Source organism: Esox lucius, chromosome 6, assembly GCF_011004845.1.
Source record: "Esox lucius isolate fEsoLuc1 chromosome 6, fEsoLuc1.pri, whole genome shotgun sequence".
NCBI lineage: Eukaryota > Metazoa > Chordata > Actinopteri > Esociformes > Esocidae > Esox > Esox lucius.
The window spans coordinates 19554499-19565379 of record NC_047574.1 but is presented as its reverse complement, the minus strand read 5'-3'; the positions used below and the strand labels follow the sequence as shown (position 1 = coordinate 19565379).

At 41.9% G+C, this 10881-nt stretch overlaps 1 protein-coding gene across 1 annotated transcript; it reads right to left on the bottom strand.

The window, feature by feature from the left end:
* Positions 1-2575: 2575 nt before the first annotated feature.
* Positions 2576-10109, bottom strand: drgx (dorsal root ganglia homeobox). Its single transcript, XM_010899240.2, has 7 exons — positions 9869-10109; positions 9250-9334; positions 8270-8373; positions 7755-7856; positions 5726-5901; positions 4857-4969; positions 2576-4636 (listed from the first exon to the last, which is right to left on the bottom strand). The coding sequence occupies exons 2-7, from the start codon at positions 9305-9307 to the stop codon at positions 4230-4232; spliced, it is 960 nt and encodes a 319-aa protein (XP_010897542.1). The 5' UTR covers positions 9308-9334; positions 9869-10109; the 3' UTR covers positions 2576-4229.
* Positions 10110-10881: the final 772 nt, after the last annotated feature.

The following is a 10881-nucleotide window of genomic DNA, read 5'->3' as shown; positions in this document are numbered from 1 at the left end:
TGTATTTAGTAAATCATGAAGTGTAGTAAATCATGTCTATTTGGAATAAAAATATAATGTGCTTGATCACTGTTTCACATGTGACTGAATCTAGTGTGTTCTTCATATGGTCCATATATTGCTTTTTAGTGCCACCTATCTTTGGTGATGGCCACGGCTGTTAGTTCAGCAGTGTGTGTGTGTGTGTGTGTGTTGTTATCCTATATAACTGCTGGACCTATCTGTTGAATTTTGTGTGTTGTAACTGCTTTGGTTGGAGCTCAGGCTTGAATTAATCTGGCTTTGATAACAGCCAGTGACTCAGCCACAGACCACTCTGCACTTTACTAGCACCAAAGGAATGATCTGAATGAAACTCCATACGCCACATCTAAGGAAACATGGTTTCTCCAAAAACATGGAAACATGGTTTCTCAAAGAGCAACCATTGTCCATTAATGTGGTTGGGGTCTGGCAAATAAATGTAGATAACTCAGCCAAAAACATTAGTATTTTTACAAAATTCTAATAACATTTGTGAAACCATTCGTTTCAACTTCACGGTTGTATTAGAACATATTTCCCTCTTGTTCTCCCTTCCCCAACTGAATCATGCCCAAAATATACAGGCGTTTCATCTCAAAACCTCCCAAAGGATTCAGGGATATTTAACAATCAGCATAGTCAAATGTTTAGAACCTAGACATTTATTTTTAGGTTAGCACAACCAAAGAGTAACTTATTTATCTAACTCATAGGTATGATATTTGGCATACATGGAAATGGAAATGAGTCTCATTAAGCCGTGCAAAATCCCTGGCGCAACAATTTTGACAACATGGTTGAATCCAGCAAACAAATAGAAAATGATACTGACTGGCCAGGGGGCTGCATGTCACTTGAGGAGAAAGACATGTTTACTGTTGCCTTCTTTCTTTTTCATGGACCTTTTATTTTGGTTAAATGGTTTTAGAAAGGGAATCCCGGCCAAGACGGACATGATGTAGGCTCCATGAGCCAACTCTTGGTCTGATATGAGGATTCATGTACAGAGGAGAGAGATCATCCCAGTCCTCTCCATGCTGAGTCAGATACCTCTTTGTGGCTATGTTGCCTTCAGGAGCCTGTGGTTACAGCTGGCAGACGTCTGACAGGCAAAAGCATTACTCTCTGCTGAGTTAAAATATGCTACGCTGGTATTACCTCCATCAGAGATGAGTCTAACCCATTCTAATTGATTGAGTTATTGATTGCCTCTAAAGCAGGAATTAAAAGCAGCAATGATGACAGTGGAATTTCAGACATTCACTGCTCTGACCTGAAATATGTTTGCACTGTTTTCTCTCTGTCACTGTGTAGAGCTGTGTTTACCGCTTAAGAACAGGTCTAGAACCAGTTGTAACATTGCCCCTCCAAACACGTAAACATTGGAGGGAGAATATAAAACGGACCTTAGTGTCCAGGGTCAACTTGCATCTTGTTGGTTTTCAGTGTGATGTCCCGGGTATATCTAGTTCTCCCTGTCATTCTCTCCCTCCCTCCTGCTCTCCCACTCTTTTTTTCTTTCTGCAGGCCGGCATTATGTTTTCATTACTGCAACAATAGAAGCCCATTTACATTGCTGTGTAGAACAGAGTACACGGTCCATCCTCCATATTCAGTTTGTCAGTTTGTGTTTCTGGCTGCCCTCCAGTTAATTTAATATAACAATGCTCCAGGAAGAAAAAAAAAACGTCTGGATTTATTTTAGGTGACAGAGTATTATCACAGAAGCCACATGCACATCGCGGATGTCAACAGCAACTTGACTTGTTTATGGGATATTAAAGCAGTGAGTTATTGGTTCTATACAGAATTTAGGATGATCGGAACCATTATAACACCCAAAGCTTTTGTTTTTGTTAATGATTCAATTCCATAACTACTGGATTCAATTTGGAGAGATTTAAATGTGTTGTCTGAATCTTTTGTGCGAGTTTTAGTCTGTATGTCAATGTCAGCCACATTATATAATAAATGTTCAATTTTGGAAAGCAGCGTGCATTTGTTATAATAAGTATTGTTATAATATGAACAGACAATATAAGCATTGTTGTAATACAGTAACTTTACACAATATTATCATTAGCTGCCATGCCCTTGTGTTTTTTTTTAACTCATATATTTACATATTACAATTTTAGGAGATGATTAATCAATCAATCCTTGATTGGGGTTGATTGGATAATATATGTTCAGAATGAGATGTGCTAAAATTATGGCAGTAATGCAAAAAATACAAATAATTAGTTAAACTTGCCTTTCTTAAGTCTTTTCAATGTGATTGGCATTAGATCAGTTGATGGAAAACTCAATCATTAACTACTGGTCAAAGTTTTAGATAATGCATTACATACATATTTGTTTTCATAGGTGTTTTTCCTGTTCTTTTTCCTGGTAAAAAGAGCAGAAGTAAAGCAGCAGAAGTAAAACCTTTACATGTTATGTTGGCTTGCTGATACAAACACAAACATCGTTCAATTCAATGACTCAAAAATGTGATGAAATCTTCACTTTATTGATATATACATATGAACTATGCATAGCATGCAGAACATTTGCGTGTGAACACAAGATAGAGGGAACGAAAAGAGAGTGAAAGATTTAGTGGAAGGGAAAGGGAGATGGCTAGAAAACGAGAGAAAGAGAGAGAGTGCACCAGCCAGGACTTCTGACATTATCTCCTTCCAAGTCACCAGGGTGTCTCTCTCATCATTAATTATTAACCCAGTACTTCGTGGTAATACATAATTCATCATCAATTATTCATGCTAATGTGTGTGTAGTTTACTTAATTGTGTTATTGACTATCAAAAGTAATTTCCTGAAAATCCTCAAGGACGCAAATTGAATCAGCCTAAGTCGCAGTCTCTGTGTGCTCTCTCTTGCTGCGGTTAAGTATTCTCAATTTGATCGACTGATGTCTTATTTATCAGCGTATCTGAGTGAAGACAACATGCAAAATAGATCTAAAAAGAGAAATAAATATATCAACAATAACTGATTAACCATGAAGGAGCCTCCGGGGGTAAAAAATAAGAAAATAGACATATTGTTTTGTAACGTATATAAGTGTTGGTATTAATAATTAGCATGTATCATGTTTAATGGGGTATTACAACCTGCCAGTGCATTTAATGAGAGAGAGAGAGGCAAAGAGAGAGGAAGAGAGAGACAGAAAAAAGAGAAAATGGAGAAGAAATAGAGGGAAGAGGGAGATAGAGGATGCCATGAGTGGCATTCCTAAAAGTAAATAAATAATAAGAACAATGATTGCTCTTCTCTCTTCTCTCCAGCTTTAAGGGAAGCTGATGAATAATGAATTGGAGCAGATGGCCACAGTGGTAGGCAACAGGAGAGACTACATCTTTAATTGTTTTAGAGAACATGTCACAACAGGACTAAAGTGTTTCCGAGGTCGGCAAACAGACTGGCAGCTCTTAGCAACAGTCGTGATATCAACACCACTTGGTGTCATAATATCTGTTCCTCTGTTAGCGCAGCCGAGGGACCTAGGAGGAACATCAGATTCACCGCCAACTGTGGCCCTTTAACGTCGATGTGAAAACAGATATGTTGATTCACGGGCACTGTCCCATGTCAGTAAAACAATACAGATGAATAAAACAGGAGCTGGATTCTCTCCGGCTGCCGGCCTGGAAGCCGTAGAATTGTCAATACGTCAAATGTTGTGTTCTACATGTGTTACAGAGGGAAGAAACACGTTACGGTACACTGCCTGTTGACTTTCAGTAACACGTGTTCCAATGCACACAGGAGCGGGTCGCCAAGAAGGGAGAGGAGGAGAAACGCCTTGGATTCACATTATAAGCCAGGGTGGAAGTCTTATGCACCCGCACGCCCACACACTCCCAGTTTATTCAGAGTCCATGTAGAGTCCGTGAGAAATGACACAGAGCCAAAAGCGTACAAACAGTAGTGTGCTTATAAGGGGTCCGCAACGACCTCACGATATTCAGCAATAATCACCCACAATAAATAAATCACAATCAAATAAATATCTCGAGAGTTGAATCCATAGAGTATGATATCTGGGTAACCTCTCGTCTCCCTGCTCAAGTAGGAATAGGCCGAAGTCCATAGTTGTGCTTTAGGGGGCGTAGGTAGAGAGGGATAGAGCTCTGAAGTCCCAGGCTGTATGTCCATCCTCGATGTCCATATGTCTGTCTCCTCTGAGCAGCTACACACAATCACTTCTTCTCCAGTGATTCCTTAGAGCAGAGTGGGTGTTTGTCAGGCCCGCTAACCTGAGTCGGGGTCTTGGCGCTTGGGCTGGGGGTAGACCGACCCCCTGGTCCTCTCCCCGTGGCTCCAGAGGCAGCCGTCATTGATCCGGATACGACTCCCAGGCCAGGGCCCATCCCAGGCCTTGTCAACCCAGCCACTGACGCCCCTGCCCCTGAAAGGCCTCCTACTCCGACCCCATGCACGTTGCCAGCCCCGAGCAGGTTGGCGGACTGCAGAACGGCCTCTGAGTGCTCCCGGGCCTTCATCCGCAGAGCAGCCACGCTGGCTGTACGGTTGCCCTGACAACCGTAGGGGGGCAAGAAGGACAGGCCCATGGGATCGGGAACACAGCAAGAGCACAGGCCCCCTCCTGGTAAGACAAACACACGCAGACAGAAAAACACAGATCAAGGTCAAAAATTGTTGAAAAGCTAAAAAAAAAAAGCACAGAGCAGGTGTAACACCTTCAGACCAATACAGACCCTTTTTACAAATGTATTTTCCAAACCGTGAAACACAATATTTTACATACAGCAGGTTTATTATTATTGAGGCAGTTATTTGTGTTAACTGACAGCTGTGTGACTTACCCTTCATTGTAGCAACGTGTGACAGAGCCTGAGCATAGGTGGCAGAGTTCAGCAGGGACCCTGGCAGACAGGAGGGGAAGAATGGACTCCCAGGACCCACTGCTCTATTTATACTGGGGGAACAGAGGAGGAGGGCTCGTTTAAAACGACTAAGAGAGGAGAGGTTCTGAGGGGAGAAGATGAAAGAGGAGGGGAGGTGAGAGAAGGAGAGAGGAGAAGAGCAGAGGAGAGAACTGGCTAAATGAGAGAGGAGGAGAGGAGAGAGGAGAGAGGAGAGAGAAGTGACACCGAGAGAGGAGGAAAGGAAAGAGGAGGGGAAGAGGGAAGAACAGAGGAGGAAAAGAGGTGGGAAGGGGAGAAGAAGGGGGGAGGAGGAGTAATGATTGAAGCAGGTAGAGGAGTAAGAGTATAAACATTTTGTTGTGACCTAAACAAATGAAAAAGGCCCAATGTAAACCATTTCAGCACCTCGGATACCTCACACGCAGTTACATTCTGATAGAAATGTTTTATTTAAAATCTCTCTCCAACATGTAGAATTTCCATCCACTCTATTGATTCAATATCTATCTGCAACATTTGCGAATGTTTTGCAGCAGAACATGGCCCTGTGGACTTAAGTTTGTCATCGCATAACAATGGACAGTGGCTGTGATGTTGCGGCCCACTTGATTTCAGCAACATGGTTGTGGACAGCGTTTACATCACTGGCCGCTGGGAAATCCTGTGTAAGGTGAGTAAAATCTTAAAGGATCCACTTTGCCACTTATCCCATTTTGCCAATGCAAACCCTACTATAAAAGGTCATAATCTTCCAATCCATCTCCTCAGGAATCTGTTCGCACCTATAGCTGTCCTCTTCCACTCACCTCTGCTGCATTTCCAGAGGCTCCTTCTGTTTCCTGCTTTGGTCCACAGGAGACTGGGAGTTCAGAGTCCTGGACGGAGGAGTGCCTCCCTCATTCATCTGCTCCTTTCCACCATCGGCTTCTGGGCCCCCTCTCTCAGATTTCCTCCACTTGGCCCTGCGATTCTGGAACCACACCTAAACAGGAGAGAGGAGTCAGTGGTGTTCTATGAACTCTCCCTCAAGCAATTTAAAATAGTCCAGTAAATGGCAGGTTAGGTAAGTTGATATGCAGCACTTCATAATGTTCAGGCTCATTGAGAAACAGATACATTTTTTAAGAGAGACCATCCTTCTGAACGTATGAAGCAGAAGATATCCCCATTTGGTCAGAAAACTGACAGATTTCATAAACCATGTCTCAGGGCCAAAATACAGACTGTTGTGCCTTATTATTCAATTTATCAAATTAAATTTCAGTTTTTGGTTCATGATAATATAAAGATTAAGATGTTGCTGTTTGTGTGCTTATGTTTGTTTGTGTGTGTGTGTGGAACTAAGCTCTCTCTCTGCCTGAGCGCCTTTGCATTGTGACTTCTCTCAAAACTTCACCCACCCATAGTCTTCAGCCGGCCACATACTGCCAACTTCTATATCCTAATTGAATGAAGGTCATTGCCTATAACAATATTTAATTGAGCAATTTTTCATTATCATATTTTAATGACTTCCCGCTGACAGTCGGGTGTGCCTGAGAGAGAGAGCTATGATGAAGTCGTTTATTCCCCTATTTAGTGATTGTTTGACAACATCAGATTCGATTAAGACTGCGCTCGCGCACGCATTAATCATGATGTGTGTGTGAATGGAATGGGGGCGGGGGGGGGGGGGTGCGAATCAGAACGACTTCGTGCGGACCGCACGGTGGACAGAAGAGGCACCATTGTGCGACAAGCGGAGGTGCAATGATGTCAACAGCCAAACAAAACGAATCGCATTCAGACGATGTCAAAGAAAAGGACAACAGTTTAGTTTAGTGACAGGACAACAATATGGCGGCCTGTAGTGATTGTGAGGCCGGCTATCTCACCCCTGCACCTTACAGCTAAAGAGTCGTGATCCCGTCCCTCTGAATGGCCGGTAATTGCTACATTAATCTCCATTTGGCGCCTGCTTTAAGGAGGGGGGGGAACCCATTGACACCGCACAATAAAGACAGGCCAACAACACTACAACAGAAAGGACATTTATTTTCTAATAATAATGTAAGTTTAATATCCCTGCATGCTGCGGCCGATTCATGTTCAGATTTAATAATAGGAATGCTGTAATCGGATTAGAACGGAATAATTTGTTTACAATCCCTAATTTACAGCTCGGGATTCCATTATCCCGCGCGCCGTCGGCTTTAAGCGATAGTAAGATGACCCAGGGGAAGCAAAGCCTAACTATTATATTTCCTACAATTAGATCTGCGCTCACAACAAAACCCAAAAGCAAATCTGGAATGCAGGAAATTACATACAGGACATACTGAATTCAATTACAGCTGGCCAAGTTTATAACCACGCATAGGCTATGTGGAGGGCAGGGGCTGAATATAAATTGCCAATTTAAAAAAATAATGTTTAAAGGTGTGTGTGTGTGTGTGTGTGTGTTTGAACACGTGCGTCCTTAGTGCTCTTTTAAAAAATGTGTAGCCTATAGGCTACTGCCCTCTTTAAAAGCATCCCTTATGCTTTTTCCTTTTAGGTAGCCTACTGCAGAAATAGACACGTATATATGATGTATTTTTGAACCTTTGAGACGTGGACAAATTAGTGAAGAACATTATCGCTGGTTAATTATGAATGACCGATTAATCAACCTAATCTAATATTCACCATTATGTTGGTGTTATTAAAGCGCATCGGGAGAATGACAGAGTGCCTTCATTTACCCTCTCTGGTCAAACGTGCTCAGAACCCTTTATGGGTCTTCCATAGCTCTCTTCCGGTGTGTGCGTGTGTGTGTGTGTGTGTGTGTGTGTGTGCGCGCGCGTGTGTGTTCACCTGGACCCGCGCCTCGGTCAGGTTGATCTTCATGGCCAGTTCCTCGCGCGTGAACACATCCGGGTAGTGTGTCTGCGCGAAGACAGCCTCCAAAGCCTCCAACTGAATAGGGAAAATAGGTAATTACATTTAAAAGTTATGCAAGTCTATCATTCGTTATTCGTAACACTATTCTTGTAAACTATATTTTTTAACAAAACCTTTAAAATGTCTGTTTTGGTAAATCCAATGTAGCCTACTTTCAGTTGCGAAATTTGAATAGCCTGTAGACCACAAGATTATAGCCCATTAACTTGGAAAAGGGCAGTTAATAAGGACGTGATACCTGATATTATGGTGGAAATAAGACGCTTTATCATAGTCATAATCGTCATCTACATGAAATTATTACCATTAATGTGTATATCCTAGCAAACCTAACGTGATTTTGTTCAGACGGGATTAAATTCGTTATATTAAACGTAGTAAACGTAGTGTCTTGCTGAACAGTCCAGAGTATTTTAATGAATTGCTACCTGTTGTAGAGTAAATGTTGTTCGATTTCTTCGCTGTTTTCTCCGCAGAAAGCCTTCATCAAAATCACCTGCTGACGCATGGTTTGCAAACCCGTTGGTGTTCACTGGAAACGAAATAACAATCATATAAATGTTTCAATACAAAAGCTTGTTGGTATAAATAAATAAAACACATTTTCGTTGAACCAAATATATAAGACTTTGCAACATATTTTTATGACAAAAACAATGAAAGTAATCGAACTAAATAACCTATTAAGGGATCAAGAAATAGTTTATTTTTAGGAATTGAATAAACAGGATGGCCCATTGATACGCACTGTAATCTAGCGTATTCATATTATTTGAGCTATGAAACATTGATGTCAGGGTCTGAGTGGCATGGCATCTGTGACTGCAGACGGGACAACACGCCCGCCTCAGCCCAGGGGCTAACACGTGCGCGCGCGAACACACACGGACAGACACACGCACTTCTGAGGGTTGGGTGCATGTAACATGCCTACGTTTTACATGTAACCTTTTAGAATGAACGTTTTATTTTAAAAAAAATGAAAATACGTTGAAACTACCATCCTATGTATAGGGACTTAAAAGTCAACGAATACTAGGAATGACCCAATATGGTAGCCTAATTACTGTTCAACTGTTAAATTTCAAAATTAGGATTATGGACCTTGCGGAACATAACTATATTTAACAACTATCCACAGAACAGTTTTTCTTGTATTTTACATAAAATCACAAACACAAACTTTTAGGCCTACTGGAACAAAATAAACTACAAATGTGTTATTCACGTGTTCACTCTTCTCACTATCTATTCATGGCTTGGATTAATTGACACGGGATTTTTGAACTCGATTGCAAGGTTATATTCTGATGTAGCCTTCATTTACTTTTCCAAATAAAACAACAACAGTCAAGCCTTTTTAGAATAAGTTGCTACCAATATATGTAACATAAGATGGTCTACTTACGTGTATTTGTACGACAGCATTCACCATCTAGCTGAGGGGGACAGTGGAAGTAAAACATTACGTTTTTCTGGGTGGCTTCGGTTACCTATGGATATATCAGAAATCAGAAAATTAACCAAGTATTTTCAGTCGCAGACCAGAGAATACCGAGTAAAGAAGGGCCCGATGTCTGCATGAACATTTTACTGTGGTGAATAGGGACAAAATACCTCCTGGGAAGGCCACAGTAAAGTACCCTAATTATTAAAGTGTTTGGGTTGATATTACAAATGACAAAATATAGCACAATTTGTATTTTCTCTCTTTCATAAACACACACACACACGAACACATACACACATGCGAAAACATAAAAATAGGCTAATAACGCTGTAATAAAACATGACATAGCATGCAATGTGTTCACTCCAAATTCATTGGAGGACAATATTTGTTAATGACAGTCAATGGGACAGTGCAACGGTCATGAATTGTTTTAAAGACACAAATCAGATATAATTCGCATGCCTCATGAAAAATGTTTAATACTATAGTCAATGATATATAATATATGGCACCTAACAGTATTTTTTCCCCAAATTTGAACCAAATCCCCTCTGTTATCCCGCTGTTGTCATACCTGCTGAGTAGTCTGTTTTCTAGCGCTGGTCCAGAGCGAAAGGAGAGGATGCTGAGAGTGCGCTAGGAGTTTCCTGTTTATCAGAAGATCCGGCAATTGCGCTTCCACTGTCACTCGTCCTCTTTCTCAGTCGCTCGCTTACTCTCTCTTACTCTCTGTCTGTCCCACTATCAATCTCTCCAACCTCTGTCTGTTAGTACACTCTTTCGCCCACACCATGCTCCTCGGAGTTCTTCCTCTTCTTCCGCCCCTCTCTCACTCTCTAGCTCCCTTCTCTCTCTCGCTCCCTCTCTCTCTGGGAGTGTCCAGATGTCTACATCGTGTTGAGGCTTTCAGCTAGTGCTGCCTTTAGAATCTCACGCCTAATTGGTTCTAATCCGATTACCGCGGCTTTGTCTTCTCGCTGTGAGTGGGACCGTCGCGGTGTGTGGGCTTGTGTATTGGGCAACTCTCCCAGGTATCGGAGAATTCAAAATGTTTCCCCAGCAGATTAATCTACTGTTACACCAGCGGTTATTCCCTCACCATAAACACACATAGACACAACCGGTGCTCTTTTTTATTTAGTTGCTCCTATATTAAAAATCGAAGATGACTTCTGTTGGGTTTGAGATTGACTGCCGGGCGGTTAATTGCTCGTTATGTGGGTTACCGGGTCCACTTTACAACGGGCTGCGCATATCATAACATTTCCAACGGCCAAAATTTTGATTTTCTTCACAGCAAGGGGTCCCACGATTTATATCGCTTCTGTGGATTAACGATATGCACGGGACCCTTTCAATTAGTTTTAAAGCGCATCTGGGACATAACAGCGCAGACACCGGCGTCTCCACGGAAAGGCAAAATGAGGCTCGAAACTGCAGCTGAAATTTGGAAGAGGAGGGTGGGATTGGATCAACGCACATAAGGTGCAGAGAAGCCAGTCTAATGGCGGGTAATTGGGTTTGTAATATCATTACAGTCCGGTAATGGCCAGTTAAGACCCGTGCGCTATTAAGACCTTCCCCTGT

Coding starts and splice junctions, on each gene's coding strand:
- drgx (XM_010899240.2), bottom strand. CDS start 9,307: ATGTTTTACTTCCACTGTCCCCCTCAGCTAGATGGTGAATGCTGTCGT. Junction 8,374..9,249: donor ATGCTGTCGTACAAATACAC/GTAAGTAGACCA, acceptor TTTCGTTTCCAG/TGAACACCAACGGGTTTGCA. Junction 4,970..5,725: donor CCTCTGGAAATGCAGCAGAG/GTGAGTGGAAGA, acceptor CTGTTCCCCCAG/TATAAATAGAGCAGTGGGTC.